The 18,581-nt window shown below is 42.5% G+C and overlaps 1 protein-coding gene across 11 annotated transcripts in view; it reads right to left on the bottom strand.

Moving 5' to 3' along the window:
• The window catches only part of ERG (ETS transcription factor ERG), a 136,397-nt gene that overhangs the window by 45,923 nt on the left and 71,893 nt on the right, over positions 1–18,581 (bottom strand). For 2 of the 11 annotated variants that reach the window (XM_032101109.1, XM_032101118.1), the window contains exon 1: positions 12,967–13,106. The exons of 7 other annotated variants lie outside the window; for them this stretch is intronic. In XM_032101109.1, the coding sequence (XP_031957000.1) occupies positions 12,967–12,984 (18 nt within the window). In that variant the 5' untranslated portion in view covers positions 12,985–13,106. Of the gene's footprint in view, positions 1–12,679; positions 12,794–12,966; positions 13,107–18,581 lie in introns of those variants that run through there. 2 more of the 11 variants (XM_032101114.1, XM_032101116.1) reach the window with 2 other exon arrangements.

Raw genomic sequence — 18,581 nt, 5'->3', positions numbered from 1 at the left:
CATTTGGGGCCGTTTTCCTCCCTTGTTTTCATTATCCAGAGGGAAAGATTTTCCCATATGAGCAAAGTACTGTCAGAAACATTTCAACAAGACTTGAATTTGCCAAGTTGGGTGAGCTGTGTTTCTGCTGGAAAGGGGTGTAAGATGGTTGGTGAGGACCACAGAATCATGGAACGGGTTGGGTTGGAAGGAACCTCAAAAATCATCCAGTGCCATGGGCAGGGACACCTCCCACTGTGCCAGGCTGCTCCAAGCCCCAATGTCCAGCCTGGCCTTGGGCACTGCCAGGGATCCAGGGGCAGCCCCAGCTGCTCTGGGCACCCTGTGCCAGGGCCTGCCCACCCTCCCAGGGAACAATTCCTGCCCAATCTCCCATCCAGCCCTGCCCTCTGGCACTGGGAAGCCATTCCCTGGCTCCTGGCCCTCCAGCCCTTGTGAAAAGTCCCTCTCCAAGAGAGACAAACAGTGTAAAACCAGCTCTGTCCTCTGGAAATGTGTGTTTAGAAGTTGAGGGCAACTGAGGATTAAATAAAGCAAAGAAGTTGCAATCTGAGTGAAAAAGAAAACACAGGAAGAGACGAAATAGTGCAAAATGAGATCAGAGAAATCTGGTGAAGAAAAGACCATTAATGATTAAAACTAGGCTGAACTCTGTGACACTGGAGGGTTCTGCTGGTGGCTGGAGTACTGGCAAGGTGTGGAATTAAACAGTCAGCCAGGGAATCTGAGAAACTCAAGGGTAACTGAGGCATTGTTTTGCATAGAGAGAGAGAGCTGCCATAGCACTTCTTTGTTTGCAAATCTAGACTTGTTTTGGAAGTTTGGGCCTCTGTTCTCCTTTGCCTGGCCATCTTCTCATTTATTTAAACAAGCCTGGTGATTGTAAATGGTCTCTGAAGCACTGGAGATTACAGTTTATACTCACTGCCATGGAAATTCAGAGTATAATGACTTTGTTTTTCCTTTCTGATAGTGTCTCTCCTATACTAAGCTGACACTTCCAAAAAAACTGAAAACTTTGCCCTTCTCAGAACACTTCATTACTCCAAGAACTTCCTCAACAGATTTTGTTTTCCCATCTTTCACTTTGGTTTGCAACACTGACTGGCACTGGTAATTCTTCCTTCAGTTGTTCATGGAGTAGTTGGAAGATCATTTTAAATCAGATTTTAAGTCAAGTTCCTCCTTCTTTAGAGCATCTAGTTTTAGCACCTTTATCAAGCATAGGAATTTCATTTTCAGCATCATCCCAATCCTGTTTAACGAGGATTTCAAAAGAGTTAATGCTGAGGATTTATCAAGCTTCCTTTTTAACAATGGTGGCTGCCAACTTTCATGATCTTACTGAACCTCAGGTTCCTCTGAACCTAAATTCTAGAGTCAGCTAAAAAGACTGTTGGTTTTTGTTTTCAGTAAAAGATTTGTGAATTAGAAGGCAGATGAGATAAACAATATATATATTTTTCCCTGAAATTCCATGATTTTTGAGGTCATGTCACTGTGAATTCTGAATATTTTTACTGACAGAAAATATAACATTTTTTATTGTCACCTTAATTTCAGTATCACATCCCACTGCTTTCTGCCTCTACCATGAAACTTTCATATAAAACTATTTGCAACATTTTGACTTGTCTTATTATTCAACCTTCTGAATTTCTCCTCTTTTCACTAAGGAAAGAAACAGAGAATTAGGAGAGGAAAAAAAAGGAAAACAATGCCTTGGGGCTCACAGACACCCCACTTAATGTTGACCTCTCTCAAGCAATCTAGAGGCCCCTTAACTGGTCCTCTCCAGTGTCATAAAAGCCTCTAAGCCCCCTAAATTGCAATATTTGGAGGGAAAATTTCTACAAATATATAAATAGAGATGCGTTTTCTTTACTCATGATTGTATCATCACAATTTTGTGATGCAAAATTTGAATATTTTCAAGCTTTAAAATATGAGCTGAAGCTTTTGGCACTCACTACACAGCAAATACTTTTCCCCAAGAGGCTGAGCTGCCAGCTTTATTTCTTAACACCTTCAGGAATAAGATTTAACCTGAATCTGAATCCCAGCTTGCAAGCCAGAAACATGACCAGAAAGTTTTTACGTCAGGCCTTGGAAAAAAAGTACTTAAACCCGATGTGTTTTGGGTCTGTAGCTTGGCTTTTTAGGTAAAATTTTTAGAACTAGAGCCTTTTGTCAGTGAAAACTGAAGACTTCAATTGTTCACATAATTCAAGAAACTGCCCCTTAGTTGCTAAATATCACGACTCCCAATAAAAATGGTGAGAGCTGGCAAGAATTGCATCCTCCAAGAAGCAGATGAGACTGACAGAGATCGAGGCCAAACACAACCTCTGTGAAAGAGGAAAACAGGATTATGAAGGCCCAAGCTCAGAAGAGAAACATACTTGAAATTGAATTTGGTCTGGTCTGGGTTATAAAAGGCTACATTACGTATGTGATAAAGGTGAGGAGAAAAAGAAGAAAATCTGAAGATAGAAAATAAGGGAGACCTTGTCATTCTCCACAAGTCCCTGACAGGAGGGGGCAGCCGGGGGGGTCGGGCTCTGCTGCCAGGGAACAGGGACAGGAGGAGAGGGAACGGCCTCAGGCTGGGCCAGGGCAGGCTCAGGGTGGACAGCAGCAGGAATTTCCCCATGGAAAGGGAGCTCAGGCCTTGGCAAGAGCTGCCCAGGGAGGTTTGGAGTGCCCATCCCTGGAGGTGTCCCAGGAAGGGCTGGAGGTGGCACTCAGTGCTCTGGGCTGGGGACAAGGTGGGCATCGGGCACAGCTGGGACTGAGTTGTTTTGGAGATCTTTTCCAACCTCAGTGATTCTGTGTTTCTGTAAGATTTCACATTCACGCTAATTGAGAAGCATCTGGGAGAGAAAATTCGCACAGAATGAGTTTAAAGTCAATAATTTACATGTACATTTTATAGACTGTGCTTTAGCTCAAAATATTTCCAACACCTATTTAAGTGATTTTGTTTGTTTTTTTTTTTTTTTAAGATGTTGCAGTTGTCAAATCTGCAACCCACTTGTCCAACAAACAGCTTTGGAATTCATAGCTCATTTTGAATGTCTGGATCTAAAGCTTCCCATTCTAAGTGAGAAAACCAAATCATCATGGAGTCATGGAATGGTTTGGCTTGGAAGGGACCTAAAAATTCATCCAGTGCCACCCCCCTGCCATGGGCAGGGACACCTCCCACTGTCCCAGGCTGCTCCAAGCCCCAATGTCCAGCCTGGCCTTGGACACTGCCAGGGATCCAGGGGCAGCCACAGCTGCTCTGTGCCAGGGCCTCACCACCCTGACATTAAAGATTCCATTATTTTGCTACACAAAACCTTTCCTTGGAAAAAAAAAAGATCTGACTACTTTCAATTTCCTTTACTCTTTCTAAAAAGGTGCTGTTGACAAGGAGGGGATTTTCTCACATCAGGTAAGTGGCATAACAGCAATTCCCAATTGTGTGTAAGATTCCCTCTTCAAAAATCCATCTGAATTCTCACTGAGCACAGACAGCAGGAACTCTCAACTCGATCAGCATCTTGAAAAACAAGATCCTTATTCAAGGCTCTAAGCAGAGATTTAACAACCTCTTAGGGACTCTCTTCTTTTAAAAATCATTCAGCCTGGCCCATTAAAAAACTTTCTACTAAACTTGCCTCCTTTGGCATAAAGCACCAGTGATTTAGTTGGCATTGTAAAGATTTACTATGCACTTTTCCTATCTTATTAGAACCAGTAATGGAATTCACTCTCTTGAATTGCTTTGGCTCTGAATGCACAGTGCTGAAGAGGATGACATCCAGAGGTTGCATTCCTGTCTACCTTTCATTTCAGCTTTATAACTGGAGCAAGTAAATTTCCTTAAACCCTGTGGATTCTAAATCAAAGGAAAATGCATTTTTAATCTCTCTAGTATGAGAAACCCTAAGAATTCAGGAGCAAGGTTATTAGACCACTTGATTAAAAGAAAATTAAGAAATTGTCAGAAGCTTGTAGATAGATGTTTCTTAACAAAACTTGTTTTTTATATAATTTGTTTGTTTGTTGCACGTTTATAAAAGAAATTAAAAATAAACCATCCAATGAATGCTGTGCAGCCCACGACCCTCCACAGAGCTGATTTCTTGGCTGGGACAACCCAGCCTGACTCCAAGTTCACAGAAGTCAATGGAGAGACTCAGCACCATCGGCAGGATGGAGCTGATCCCAAGCCAGGACAGGAAACTCGGAGGAAACATCAGAGCTACCCTGTTTGTTGCCTTGAATATTTGTTTAGTGTTTTGGAATTTACTGACTAAAGCTGCATGGAAGAAACCTGGCAGCCAGAGCCTTCTGCCAAGTTGTGTTATTTTGGTTGTATCAGAACTCCTGAAATAAACCCAAAAAATCCAGCGAGACTTTCGTGTTCGTGCCGCAGCCTCCTTGAACTCAGTCCATCCAAATGCTCAGGATGAGCCTGGACTGGCAGAGCTGCTGTAGCCTTGGCTAGAAAGGCAATATTGTGCTAAGAACACGATGCACCTGGTTCTCCTCTCACTTTACATCCACCTCATACCTCTGTAGCCCATTGGATACAGTGCATCCAGTTCTGAAATACCCCAGCTTGGAAAAAGTGGAAAATTCAACAGGTTTGCTTCGAGCCCAAGAAAAAACTCCCAAAGGTTGGATTTCTTTGAGTGGTCACCATGATGTATTTCCTCTCACTTAAGCATGAACTGAACGCCTCTTCCATCAATCGACTGGACAGAAGCATCTTGGGTTCCACATCTCGCCAGGGGTGCTTTGTTGGCTAAAACTGTCACCAAAAATACACTTTTGGACCTAAAAAAACAGGTCCAAAGAGAAGAGGAGGGACACAAAAAAAGAAGCCTACGAGTTTGTGTCCACGAGGAGGGTTAACACAAACGCTCCTGATTGTTTCTGTTGTTTATGAATCTCGACCTTCAGAAGAGCTCTGAAATGTGCTGTCTCCTAAAGATGTTCCCCGCCGATATGACACACACTCTGCATTGTTTCACTGCTCACAGGCATTAATATCCCAGAGGTAACCCACCCTTCTCTTAACGGCTGGTGACAGGTCCAATGGCTGAGCAAAAATCAGTTGGAGGAAAGGGAAGTCTTGTCGGAAACGAGATTAATCTTGTAACGAGTGTTCAGCCCTGATAACCCATCTGTGCAGAGAACTGCTTTAACTGGAGGGCAATTAACCTTCACCTGACAAGCTCTGTCCAACCGTTATAAACAACATTAAAGGCACAGGATCCCCCTCGTTTTCCCTGCTTTACGTAGACTAAACAATCGGATTCTCAATTCCATGAAAACAGCAGAGGTAACGATGCCTTGGTGACAAATCGCAGGGAAATTTTTTAAAAGGTAATGCCTACGTGGAAATAATGTGAAAAATGTCTTTGGCCACTACTTTAGTGAGTTGATCTGATTAGTAAAAAGCAACAGTTTTGAGCGCTTCCAAGGGAATACCTGACGCATGAGGAAAGCTGATGTGAGTACGCCAAAGATTAACAATAATAAAAACTTATGCGAGCAGATAAGAGCTGACTAAACCACATCTGAGGAACATTGCTTTCAGGACAAAGTGTGCATTTCCCCAGCACCCCCGTGAGCCCAAAGCCAGAGGGAAACTTCCTAGAACTTCTTCCCCCATGGCCTTGGGAAAATCACTTGTCATAACCAACTTCCAGCTTGCAGAACCCTCTGGAGTATCTGGGGTTTTGGGTCAGGTGCCCACAGGACCAGCCCTCCTGTCCCACAGCCAAGGGATCTCCAAGGGATGTGTTCACCATGGTCTCTGGAAGGGCCTGGGAAGCCAGCTTCAGATTCCCAGCCTGCAAATCCAACCTCAGATTCCCAGCCTCAGTAAACCCAACCAGATTCTCAGGTCGCAGATACAGAGCACAACACGAATTCAGCAGTCTGAGGAGGTAACTGAATGTGGGATACTCTTCCCTGATGAAAAGGTGGGATATAAATGAAGCCAAAACAGCAAAGGACTTCTCAATTCTGCAGGGAAAGGCCAAGATACCCATTTCAGTCACAGTGGCAGAAACCTGGAATGACTGCAGGGGAATCACTGGCAAAACAACACAGAAATTTTCGTCTGAACTCCTGAATAACTTGGGTGAAAGCCTGGCCCCAGTCAAACCATACTGTTGACTTCATTTTGGCCAACTTCACTCCAGGTTTCATAAATCCTCATTCATCCTATTCATGTGCCTGAAACGAATTACCCTGAAGTTATGATTAGCAATGGAGGTTTTCTGTCTTTATTTCCTTTTCCTTTGCTCTGAGTTTCTCTCTTCCTTAGCAGAGCTTCAAACACACAGGTTAGTCATGGTTTTATTGCCCTGCATCGTGAGGCAAAACTCCTGTTTCAGTCATTTTTGCTGAATATGTAGAGCACTGTGGATTGCAAGAGTTGGCCATGGATCTCCAAGATCTGCAGAACACGCCCTGAACTCTTTGTTGGAGAAGTCCAACACAAGTGCTACTGAAATGTATATTTTACTTGGAGATGTACAGAAATAAGGAAAGGATTCAGGCAACAAGGAGCTGGAGGGAGGATGCTTGTTTTTCATCTCATAAAATGACAGTGGATTTTGAAGCATCCTGATTTCCAATATTATAAAATGCAGGGGCACTTTTCCTACCACTGCAGAGAAAAGCTCTGGTATTTCATAGTCCAGAATAACAGCATTGGTTTGAAATTTATTACACCACCAGATGCATTGTACTGGGGCTCAAGTGTTTAAATTGTAAAAGGTAGAGCATTACCTTTATATGAAACGAGAAGGGCTTAGATCTTTCCAGTGACTTAGATATTAACAGATAGGAAGTTCCTATTGAAAGCATTTCCTGTATTGGTAGTCCCTGATTTTGGCAGCTTATCTGGGTAGGAAATGAACGCAGGAAGTATCTGTCTACAGACCCTTTATCATCAAGGTAATTGCTGTGGCAGCATTTTGCTGTTTATCAAGGTAATAAACAGAGAGTCTAAAAAAAGATGTTTTTTCAGCTCTGAAGAATGAGGTTTAAAAAAACTCCTGCAGTTCTGCAAAACCTTCCACGTAGAATTAACGTGCTGCTGCTCGTTGTAATGAGGGATTTGTCAAACAAAGCATTTCCATTCTCCTGGGGGTTTTTTCTCCACTTGTGGCACTGTGTGTCTGTCTGCCACTCTCTCCTCCCTGTTCAATCAGGCAGGTAGCTTTAAAGGGGCCTGCCACTTCCCGAAAACAGGGATCCACCCCTTCCTGCAGGTATTTGCATAAAGCCAGTCCCTGTCATCTGTTGGCAGCACACACCTTTGACTAAGCAAGTCAGCTCCTCTCCCAGGGTGACAAGGCTACGCCAGCCTGGTGACACCACTTCCCACCCACCGCTGGAGATACACACTCCAAATACACACACATTGCAAGGGGAACACATCACATCCTAGGCATTCCTTCCACTCAGTATTCCCAAAAGACCATTTCCCTTGTCCACTCTGAGTCCCCCAGTCTAGCCTTAAAAAAAAAAATCACTATTACTCATCATTCTTTTTTAACTTTTCGTGTTCAATGACATTCTTAGGACAGTAATTGTCAATTTATTCATTTTACTTTGAAGCAAATTTGATAGTGGTAATTACCAGAAGCGGTAATCACTGGTTCACACACAGCAGTTACTAAAAACCATCACGAATATTATTTATTTACCACTAATATCCCTTTCCTGAAAGAAATGTCCCATCTTTCTCTGTGCATAGTAAAAATTGGTAACCCAGTGCCTAAGGATGCATTTCAAGGAGAAAGCTAACGTTTGCAACCCAAATCTCACCAGATTTCCTAAAACTTCTCCCTCTCTTCATCGTTATAAATTATTTACAGGATTATAGAGTCCTTCTAAGGGAGCAGGAATAAATTGATGGACACAGCCTTACCCAGCCTCAGGCAGGCTTGGCTACAACATTTAAAACAACCCCTCCAACCACAAAGACATCCATTCACTAAGGAAAGCACTGATGCCTTTTTTGCATAAGTTCTTCAAAGTTTTCCTATCTTTGTTGATGCTTTGTTGATTTTCTTCCCTAATACAGAAATCTATCTTATATATACACATCTATATATATGTATATCAAGGACAGCAGGGTGGCTGTATAATTATCTATCCAAAACCATTAATTTTTCAAAGATGGATCTGATAAAAATCCCATTGCAGTCAATGAATTGATTACCCTGACAAGGTCTGGCACTGCATGTGATATTTTCTACTGTATCACCCTTATTTTGTTAAAATTCATAATACAAGTGATACAAAACCAAATTTTTTTTTTTTTCCTTTTCTGAGTTTCTAAGTAATTCTCTTGGTTTGATTTACAAACTTGCATTATAAAGGCGACTTCTTCCTGAGTAAACAGCATTAGATATTTTTATTGAATTATAAAGCATCACTTGGAAAAGAAATATCTTTTTTTGGCATTTGTATTTTGCAAAACTACTTCTGTGTTTATCTTTCAGTAAGTCGTTCTCCAAGAGCACTTGTTTCTTTTAACATTATTTCTGAAAGGCCTTTTGTAACACGGGGAACTTGCTGAAAAACATTTTGTTAAGGGATAATGTAGTTCTTGTTCAGGAAGAACAAACAAATCAACAAACTCAGACAGTCAAACATATGCATTTTCCAGCTGTTGTTCCTTGCCTGGGGACTTAATTCTAGAAAGCAAAATCCTTATACTTCACTTCGTTTTGGCATATGAAAATACAAACCAAATTGAGTTAAATGACTGCTGATTAAAAGCAAAAGAAAACAACACAAAAATCCCCCCCCCAAACAACTTCTGCTCATTTCTGCCTTGAAAACTGCACATTTGAATTTGAGTCAGAAATACTGCTTTACCTGGAAATAATTATAGCTCTCATTCTACTGCCTTTATTGGGACAAAACCTTCACAAAATTGGTGGGAAGTTTGGATTAAGGAGTGGAGGATCAGGGGAAGTGCTTTAAGGCTCTGTTGCTGTTGTTGCCTCTGGTTCACCAGAGCGCTCAGGTGTGTGCTCAGCTTTAAATGTGCAACATCACCAAAGCCAAAGGAAGCATTTACAGGCTTGAAGTCAAATATGCCATTGGATCATCTGCTAACTGAGATGAGGGGAGAAAAAAAAAAAGATAATAATCTTTATAATTGTTCTAATGCAAGGAACAAAAGTACAAATTACTGGATCAGCTCTGCTGGACTCAGTGCAGATGCAATCCTCTAAACAAAGCCTTAAACATTTCCATATGCCAGGAACAGATTTATTTCTTAACTGTCTCCAGCTTTCAGAAGCATTTGAGTGACTACTTAAGAGTTTCTAAAAGAAAGTGAGAGAAAAGTAATGCTATAGAGACAAGCACAGACTAGGATTCCTCAAAAAAAAAATTAATCTTGCCCCTATATTCTGCTTTAATCAGTGCATCCACGCCCTCAAACCTCAGAAACCACAAAGATTCTCCTGTCCTTTATCAAATACACAGACCTTTCCTCACAGAAATTGTAGATTCCATATGAACATCACTGTAGAAAATAATAATAAAGAGTGGATGTGAGCATATTTAAGTGTAACTTAAATGTCCACAAGTATAACCAGTAAATCATTATAAAGTCAACTTAATGAAGAGTTTTTCAAAGAATAAGCACAATGGCACTGGCAGGCAGAGAAACAGAGCAAGGCTTGAACATGTCAAGGAATTAGAATTCTGGTTGTTCTTGTCTATTTAATGTTCTTTCCTCCACTGTGGGATGGATAATGGGAAAAAACACCAAGATGACCTCCAGGACAGCTATTTTTACTTCACCCCAAGGTAACACTTAAATAACTTTTGCTCCATTCTATTAAAAAAAAGCCACCAAAACACACAAAAAAGACTGGTGCCTAATTCAGACGTTCTAGAATTGTATCTACATTAATGAGCGTGATTAATAAGTACAAGTAATTGTACTTATTTGATAAATAAATCAGCTTCAGTGCTCTGCACTTCTCTGCCACTGCAAGTGCTGTCAGATACCACCTGAGCCATAGGGACACCTGTCAGCACTGAAACCTGCACTCTTAGGAAACTTTTTCCTCTTGAAGAACCACATTTTATCCTTCAAAATGCCAAAAAACGTAATGGAGAGTTCAGGTGAGTGTGCACCAGGTATTGGGATATGAAATATCAACCTGAAATCCCAGCTGGGGAGGCACCTTCTTGCACCACTCTCACGGTTTCCTGTGCTGCCCTATCCCTGCTCCCCATCCAAGGGAGAGATCCCTGGCCTGGGCAAGGATAGCCCAGTGGGAAAGTCAGGGTTAATATTATCCATCCATGTCAGAGCCTGGGAAAAAGGCACTGCTGCCCCATCCTCCTCCTCCTCCTCCTCCTCCTCCTCAGGAGAAACTTCCCACCGCGGCGCTTTCCCCTCCACGGGGAAAAGGGAACAGGGGCCAGCAGAAAGAGGGCACGGGATGAGGAGAGAGTGATCCCCTGAGAAAACCACGCTCAGGACATCAAACCCAGCACCCAAAAACCCACACCAGGGTTTGCCTTCCCAGACACCAGTGAGCCCCAGTGAAACCAGCCCGATTTCTCCCGAGCCCCAGTGTCCCAGGGGTCCGTCTGCAGGTTGGTGAGAGGGGAAGGATGAGTCAGACACCCTGACTGGAAGGTCACCTTTGCACATGTGAAGGTTCTGAGAAGTCTCTGCCCAGTTATGAACAAATACAGAACCATTCACATCCTAATTCTGAAATTGAATGACTCCACAGCTTCCCTGAAGAAAGGAGTGAATTCCCAGAGATCCCAGATAAGGCTCTCCGCTTTCCTTAACCACACTGGGATAGCTGGGCTACCCACTGCCAGCAGACAAGCCCTTATACTGAGTATTTATATTATTAAATATATATATTATTAAATATATTTATAACTGTTCAGCAAAAGCTAAACAAGCACCTGCCTGGCCTTCAAATGGAATTTCTTTATTTCAGAAACCCTTCAGTACCAAGACTTCTTTATCCACTCCCTATAGAAGAGGAATTGAAAATCTTTGGACTGTCTCAGCCTCATGCCAGAGCACATTTCCTGCACCTCGAGTACAAAGCACCTGTCATTTCTTTCCAGTCATTTCACATTTTGCACTTGCATAAGTAAAACTCTTGCTACAGCATGCAAGAATTCATGCTGGGCCTTCCCAGCACCCTGAGCAGCAAAATCCTCAACACTTTGGGTTTCCTGAGACCTCCTGCAAGATTCACACTCCAGATGAGGAGAAAGAATTGTACATTCTTCCACTTTGCTGAGTACATTGCATTACCAGGCTGTATAAAACAGTTCTCTCAGTGTAAGGCGGAGGTTAAATAATAACCTAATAAATGAGATACCATTTAACAATCTTCTATCCTACTCAAATTCAGCCAATACAAAATATAAAGGAAATAAATAATAGGAGTTACCTAAAATGCAAAGAGCATCCAGTCTTGTGGTGCCATTATTTTTGAAAATAAATTTCGCATCAATATTCTGACTGATAGGAGCAAACCCAGCATTAAAACCTCAGTACACAGCCCTCCTTTTAGCCAAAACTTGACTCCCTGAACCTCAAGATTTTCATAAAGTGCCAGTCATGTCCTGTGTGCTCTGAAATGCATGGAAAAACCAAAGGGAATTCAGTTTCAGGAGCTACTTAGCATTTAATAGATGCTGGCCAGCAATGCAGAGGAGAGTCAGATCTATGTCTCTATTGATAGCCCCATGAAAACATCAGTGATTGCAAACAGAAAAGGTTCATTATACTTTTTAATCATATTGCCCTCAGGCAAGACTGTCAGATTCCCAAAACTGTAACAAAAAGCATCAAATGATCTCTAAAATGTAAACACTGGAGCAGAATTTACTGAAAAATCCAACTGCAGCCCTATTTATCCAACAGCCAGGCTATTCCATATCCCTTATTAAATCTCTGACATAATTAGAAAAGTACAGAAACAGACAATGCCACGAAGAAAACAAATACCTCAGTCCTGAATCTGATAATACCTTGATCCCAAACCTGATAATACAACATCGCAGAGTCCTCCCTGTCCGTGCTCTCCATGTAAAATTAGTTTCACTACCACGAAGCACTTAATTACCGTTACATTCTGCAATTAATCACAGCTATTGCTCTGCTGGTAACTGCTGTCCAGAGAAACAAAAACTAGACAGACAGATAGATTTATTCAACTTTCTAAGGGACCCAACACAAAAAAACTCAGCAAAGCCATTCTTAAAAAAAAAAACAAACCCCAAAACCAACAAACCATGCACCGAGATCAAGTTATGCACCAAGAAGAGACTTTTATTGTCCAAAAGATTAAAACAAAAAAACATGCCTGTGAGATCTTCCCGCCACCATTAAAATAACATTCAGAAAGGTCCCGAGTTTAAACTTAAAGAGTTTTCTAGAAAAGCACATAATGAAAACCTGCATTAGAGAGAGAAACAAGAGCTGGTGCCTCTCCTTCCCGCTCGCTAAAATTTGTGTCCCCATCCGCAAGAGAAACAGTTCAAAGTATCCAAAAGTTTAGCGCTCTTAGGAACCCGGTTTTTCCTTCCAGTGCACACCCTCTCCCCTCATGGCAGTCCACAAACACATCCAAGTGGTCTGAGGGATACCTACAAGAAATTTCAGAAGCTCTCACAAAAGGGCTTCGCCTATGCAATCCACACCACTGAACAGTGAATTTAAAAAACCCAATTTTTTTTCCGAGTTTGAAGTTTTTAAGCCTTGCGGATGGTTGGAGTAGGAAAAAGGAAATTTACTAGGCAGTACAAAGGAAATCTTGTTGTCCTCTATTGTGGCAGTGGGGGTGTTGCCCAATTCTAACTTATCTAGGTTGATAAAGGAAACCAAAGAACACGCCAGTGAAAAAAAAATTCCAACAAAAAAAGGTACCCCCTCCTTACCTTAATAGTGCTTGCCATAATGTGATCAAGATTATTGATCGCTAATAATTGCTAATAATAATTATTGCTTCGCTCTGACCAGAAAGAAGTTTTGATGAGGTTGTTTAGAGCGGATGAGATTGTGCTAACTCTGGGAAATGAAGTCAGCCAATGGCAGGAAGAGGTTTCTATTGGTCCTGGCTACTGCAGCTCGAAGAAACAGGATATTTGGGAGTGAAGAGATAAGAGTCCTAAAACAATGTTGTTTTTCTTGATGATATGTGACTAAATTTTTTTTAAATTTTTTTTTTGTTGGGTTTGTATTTTTTGGTTTTTTTTAAACAAGAAAGTCAATTGCCCGTGGCCGCCTGGGCAGGTGTGAGCTGATGTGCAGTAAGTGTGACAGGCCACTTCGGGGCAGGATGCAGATGTCAGATGCAATGGGCCAAATTCAGCAGTGGTTTGATGCAGGCTGTTCACTGGGGAATTGCTGATCCAGGGCCAAAGCCAGGCTGGGTATAAATGGGTGTAACTCCAAATATGTTAATGAAGTCTGGCCCTGCTTACACCACATCTATATTTGTCCATTAACCTCATTCCTGCATTCCTGAGCTATTGACACTTTCCAGCCTATCTGATTTAGCACTTTTTTTTTCCTTAAAGAAGAAGCAAATAGGTTGGAGATAATAATTTCTTTTTGATGTCTTTTTCTTACTGAGGAGAGTAAGTCACAAAAAGACATAAAACTTCAAAAGCAGATGCCTGAATGCCATAAACAGTCTTTAATCTTCCATGTTCTTCCCTTAATTCACAGCTCTATCCATGCATGGAGCTGAGATGGTTTCACTGGTGATTCCTTTCCTGGTTAGAGTGTAATGGCCATTTTTTATTCAGTGTTGTATTTTTATTTGTCCTTTTGGAGCACTTGGCTGTCATGGAGCACCCCAGAACTCCCAGCTGTGCAAACAAAACACATTCCCTGTCCCAGGCCTTTGTATAAGAGAACTGAACTTAAAAAAAAAAAAATATATATATATATAGGAAAGGCAAAGTGCTTCCACAGTGCCAGCCAGGGTATTCCACTCAGGATCCAGGGCTGGCACAACCCTTTCACACTTAGGAACCTCACAACGTTCTATGTTTTCATAAAATATACAATTCCTGGTGTCAAGAGATTCTGAGCTTTCAGCCTGAAGAGAAACGCTTGAAAATAGAATCCTTAAAAGTGGAAGGAAAAATCAGAACATGCCAGAATTTATTTATTTTTTAGAAACCAATTTTAAAAAGCTGGTCCTACTCTAACAGGTTTGTAATTTCTCACTGCTCCCTATGACAACACCCAACCATGTTGGACAGGTTGCCTGGAAGATAATTCCAGCTGTACTAAGGTCCTGCCCTCTGACCAGGGACTCTGGTATGGCAAAAAGAACAAGAAATAGTGAATGGCTTGTTGCAGCATTATTTAGTGGAAGCAGATGACCTCACCCTCTCCCAACGCCGCCTTCTCCTGCTACTTAGGAAAAAAAAAAGGAAATGGGAGTGTTGTTCTGTAGCTGGTGGTGACTGCTGGCATTCAACACACAGTTTTTCCACACAAAGACAGCCCAGAGTCCCAGTTCACTTTTCCCCTCCTATCCTGACCCAAAAAAGGTGAAATGAACTTTTCCAGAGGTGCAGACAGAGTCCCTCAGGCACTTGTCCTGCAGGTGCTGCTCCATCTCCCCCAAAGCAGGGCAGAGCAAAGGCTCATCCACCCTCTCCTGCTCATGGGAATGGCTCAGCCATTACCAGGTCCCAGGAAAATCTCATTTCCAGGTGTCCCATGGGGACCACAGAGTTGGGAATCCCTGGATGCAACAGTGACAAACAGAACCACTAAGGTGGGAAAGAGCTCCAAGACCATCAAATCCAACCTTTGGGACACAGGATCAACTCCCTGCACAAGATCAGCTCAATTTTAGAATTCACTTTAAGGAGCTCTGGTTTCTTCCACTGTAAAGATGATTTTTGGTCGCTTTGGAGCAGTCTGGAGTCAGCAGACTGCCATACAATATTTTATATTCTCCATTAATTGGTTCATATAGAAATGCAGTGTTACACTGCTGAATGTGCTCTTGCAGTCTACATCCACCAAATTACACTGCTCGTGCAGAGTAGGTAACTTTCCTATTTTCATTATGAACAGTATGAAAAGAAAGCAATTTATAGTAATTGTATTTCATGGGGATGTTGATTTCCTCCCTTTTCATCTCCAAACAATGAGCAAGACAGCCAAAAGATTAGAACCTTTCTCTTGAAATTTCAAAGCATTGTATAATGTTTCAGTTGGGTGACTTCCACTCCAGTTAAGCCCCTGGTATTTTGGTTTTTCCTCCAATATATCGAGAGGTTGCTCCAGCTCCAGCTCCCCAGTGGAGAGGATCTAACAAATTCATTCACAAGCAGGTTTTAGTAATGATTCTTCTCCATCCCACCTCCATATACACAAACCTCCTCTTGGTTTACACAGGGATTTTGGAAGCATAAGGCACTGCTGAGCTCTATTATTATTGTATAAGTTTTACAGAGCCCACAGCCCAGTAAGGATTTTGCCATTTTAAACTGGCACACATTCTGTGCCAAAGAATCCAGTGAAGTTTATTTGACTTTCAAACTAATACCCACAGGCAGATTTCTGAGTGCTTACGCTGATGCCGATCCAATTGCAAGCAGAGCCTTGGTATTGTGAGGCAAGGAAAATATTGGGTTATCAAATCACCATCATCCAGTTGCAAAAGAAAAAGAGTACAAACATTTTTACTATTTTTCTCTTTTTTTATTTTTTTTTAAGGTTAAAAAGAAAGAAAAAAGGTTTTTATTATGTTAGGCAACTGTGTTATTGTCTGAAACAACGCTCTGTGAGTTTGAAAAACTTTGTCAACAAACAGAATAAAGACACCAAAAAAAGTATTAAAAATCCATACCAAATGCTCCCCTCTCTCAAACTTGTCACCCAAATTTGTCCTGGGTCCTTTCTGCTGGAATATTCTTCTACCTTCAGCCTGCATCTGGAAACTACTGAGCAGCAAAATTCCCCAGCGGGTTAACACTGAACATGTGCTTAAGCGTCTTGATCAAAGCAGGGGGGTTGCACATGCTTTAGAGTTACAGCTGGGCTTAAACTCTTTCCTGAACACCCTTAAACTCTGCCTGAAGTGCTTTCTACTTCTAGGACTCAAGAGTTCCCTCTTTAGAGAAGATCTTTCTAAACTGGAGATGAAGGATCCGCTCCATGCTGATCTAAGCCTGCTTAAACCAACAGGGTCCTGGACAGACCTGAAGATTTGGTCTGACCATGCAAAAGAAGTGCTTAGAACTGGGTCCTAAAGGAAGAAGATCAAATTCCAAATAAAAACGAGTTGTTTTGCTTGTTGTATCCTTTCTAGGATGCACTAGAAATATGCTCAGTATATATATACCCACCTAAACACCTCAAATGTGTTTTACGTGTGTTCAGGTGAGAGGGACTTGTCACACAGGCATGGAGTGACAGGACAAGGGGAGATGGCTTCAAACTGAGAGTAGGGTCAGATGGGAGATTGGGCAGGAATTGTTCCCTGGGAGGGTGGGCAGGCCCTGGCACAGGGTGCCCAGAGCAGCTGGGGCTGCCCCTGGATCCCTGGCAGTGCCCAAGGCCAGGCTGGACATTGGGGCTTGGAGCAGCCTGGGCCAGTGGGAGGTGTCCCTGCCCATGGCAGGGCTAGAAATTAGAAGATCTTTAAGATCCCTTCCAACCCAAACCACTCTGGGATTCTATGAAATATGAAGGAAATACATTGCAATATTCCCTATGTAAATAGATCTGTAATCCTTCTTGCTGTGTGGGAGGTAAACCAAGAACTCTGGGCTGACCAAGAGATTAGAGGCACACTCTGCAATGGTGATAATGTGAACTTCATCCCTTGAACTGTACAAACATCTCTGGGTAAATAATTGGCAAACTGGAGACACAGTCACCCTTGTGTCTCCAGATGTGGGTATTAAAAGAAAAGACAACAGAGGAGAGTGAGTTTTGTTCCTCTTGCCAACATTCCAGGTAAAAAGGAGGTTCTCTTCTAGGTAGAACCAGGCTACAAATCAGAAGAACTGCAGCACAATAAAAGAATTTGCACTGCACTTTTTGGAAGCAGACTTGAAGAAATCCAAGCAAATTAGGGCTACTTCATGCCATGCGAAGACACAATGGTATCAATCCTCTCAAAGAAATTCAGCACTTTGCTTAAATGCAGCTCCCAACACCAGTTTGGCCATGCCCAGTTTGGTGTGCAAGGGTCAAGTACACTCTCACCAAGCTCTTCAGCTGGACTGTCTCCCTTTAAGTCCCTGTATTTCACTGGCTCTGAAGAAAGTACCAGTAAATCTGCTCACAGAGGGGTAAAATCTCCCATCACCACAAGGAAAGGTCTCACAATTATGCTTTCAGCAGTGGCACAAACAGGGCTCAGGAGAGAATGGAATTCCACAACGTGCCTGAGGAGCTGCAGGATCAGCAGTTCAGGGATGATGGGCACTGCTCCCCAGATCCCCTGATCCCCTGACTCTGGGACTCTTGTGCCTTTGGGGCTGATGCAGGGACCTCTTCCTTCCATGCCTGAGTGGCTCTGATGCGGAACTAGGTCTGAGGGCAGAGGACAAACTCCATACTGGGAAAAACGGGATCCAGTTCTGGGATGGGCTCACGCCCACTGACCCATGGCTGGACACGTGGAGGTCAGCTCCAGATGGAAGGCACAGTGAGGGGAGTCAGGCACTTGCATTCCCCAAAATCCAAATACCACATGGAAGCCAGCAGTCCATAAAGCCATGTAATTAAAATAATTATCGCTACCTGATCACAGGGACAACAAAACTTGCATCCCACAAAAAACATCCTCTCCTCCAGTGCTGCTTCCAAGCTTTTGTACCTCTCAATTCCCTGCCTGCCAGGCCTTGCAGCACAGAGGAAGAGCAGGGAAGCGTCCTCACTCATGCCTTTCCCTGTTCCCTGCCCTGTGGGCAGCCCTGTGGTCACTAGATGGTGCTCCCTGCCCCTGGAAAGGAGCATCCTCCACACCAGGCGATGAGCAGCTCTTCCCCAAGGCAGCACTGACACCTTTCAGTTAAGAGAATACTTTAACAGAGCCAGGTAAAGGATTTTTTCCTGCTGCCCTGGCACCCACCATCAGTTCTGCACTCAGGGCCGGTTGTCCTTAGTGCATTCCCACTTTTGCTTCCCTTCAGCTGCTCCAAAGCATTTGGACAATTAATTCCTTCATGACTCTTCCCCCATCCCCGCCTTCCTTCCTCTCACCATGAATTCACTCACTGCCAGAGTTGAAAACTTGTGAGAAAACCTGATTTGGGGACACCTTTTTTATTTAACATTACTTCACAGAACAAGAGCAGTCAAGAATGGGTTGTTTTCCCATGGAAAAAGCTTTACAGAAAAGAAATGCTGGAAGTTTTCAAAGTGAAAATCAAAGTACTTCATTTACCAACTCTTACCTGTGACCCAAGCTACTTAAGATTTTACCAGCCAAAATATTTTTGGTGGCTACACCACTGTTTGCCCACCTTTTCTGGAGACCAGCTATAGTCTCTACATAAAACAAACATCA

Source organism: Corvus moneduloides, chromosome 2 (assembly GCF_009650955.1).
Source record: "Corvus moneduloides isolate bCorMon1 chromosome 2, bCorMon1.pri, whole genome shotgun sequence".
NCBI classification, from domain to species: domain Eukaryota; kingdom Metazoa; phylum Chordata; class Aves; order Passeriformes; family Corvidae; genus Corvus; species Corvus moneduloides.
Note: the sequence above shows the minus strand (reverse complement) of the source record. Positions and strands in the feature narration are given on the sequence as shown.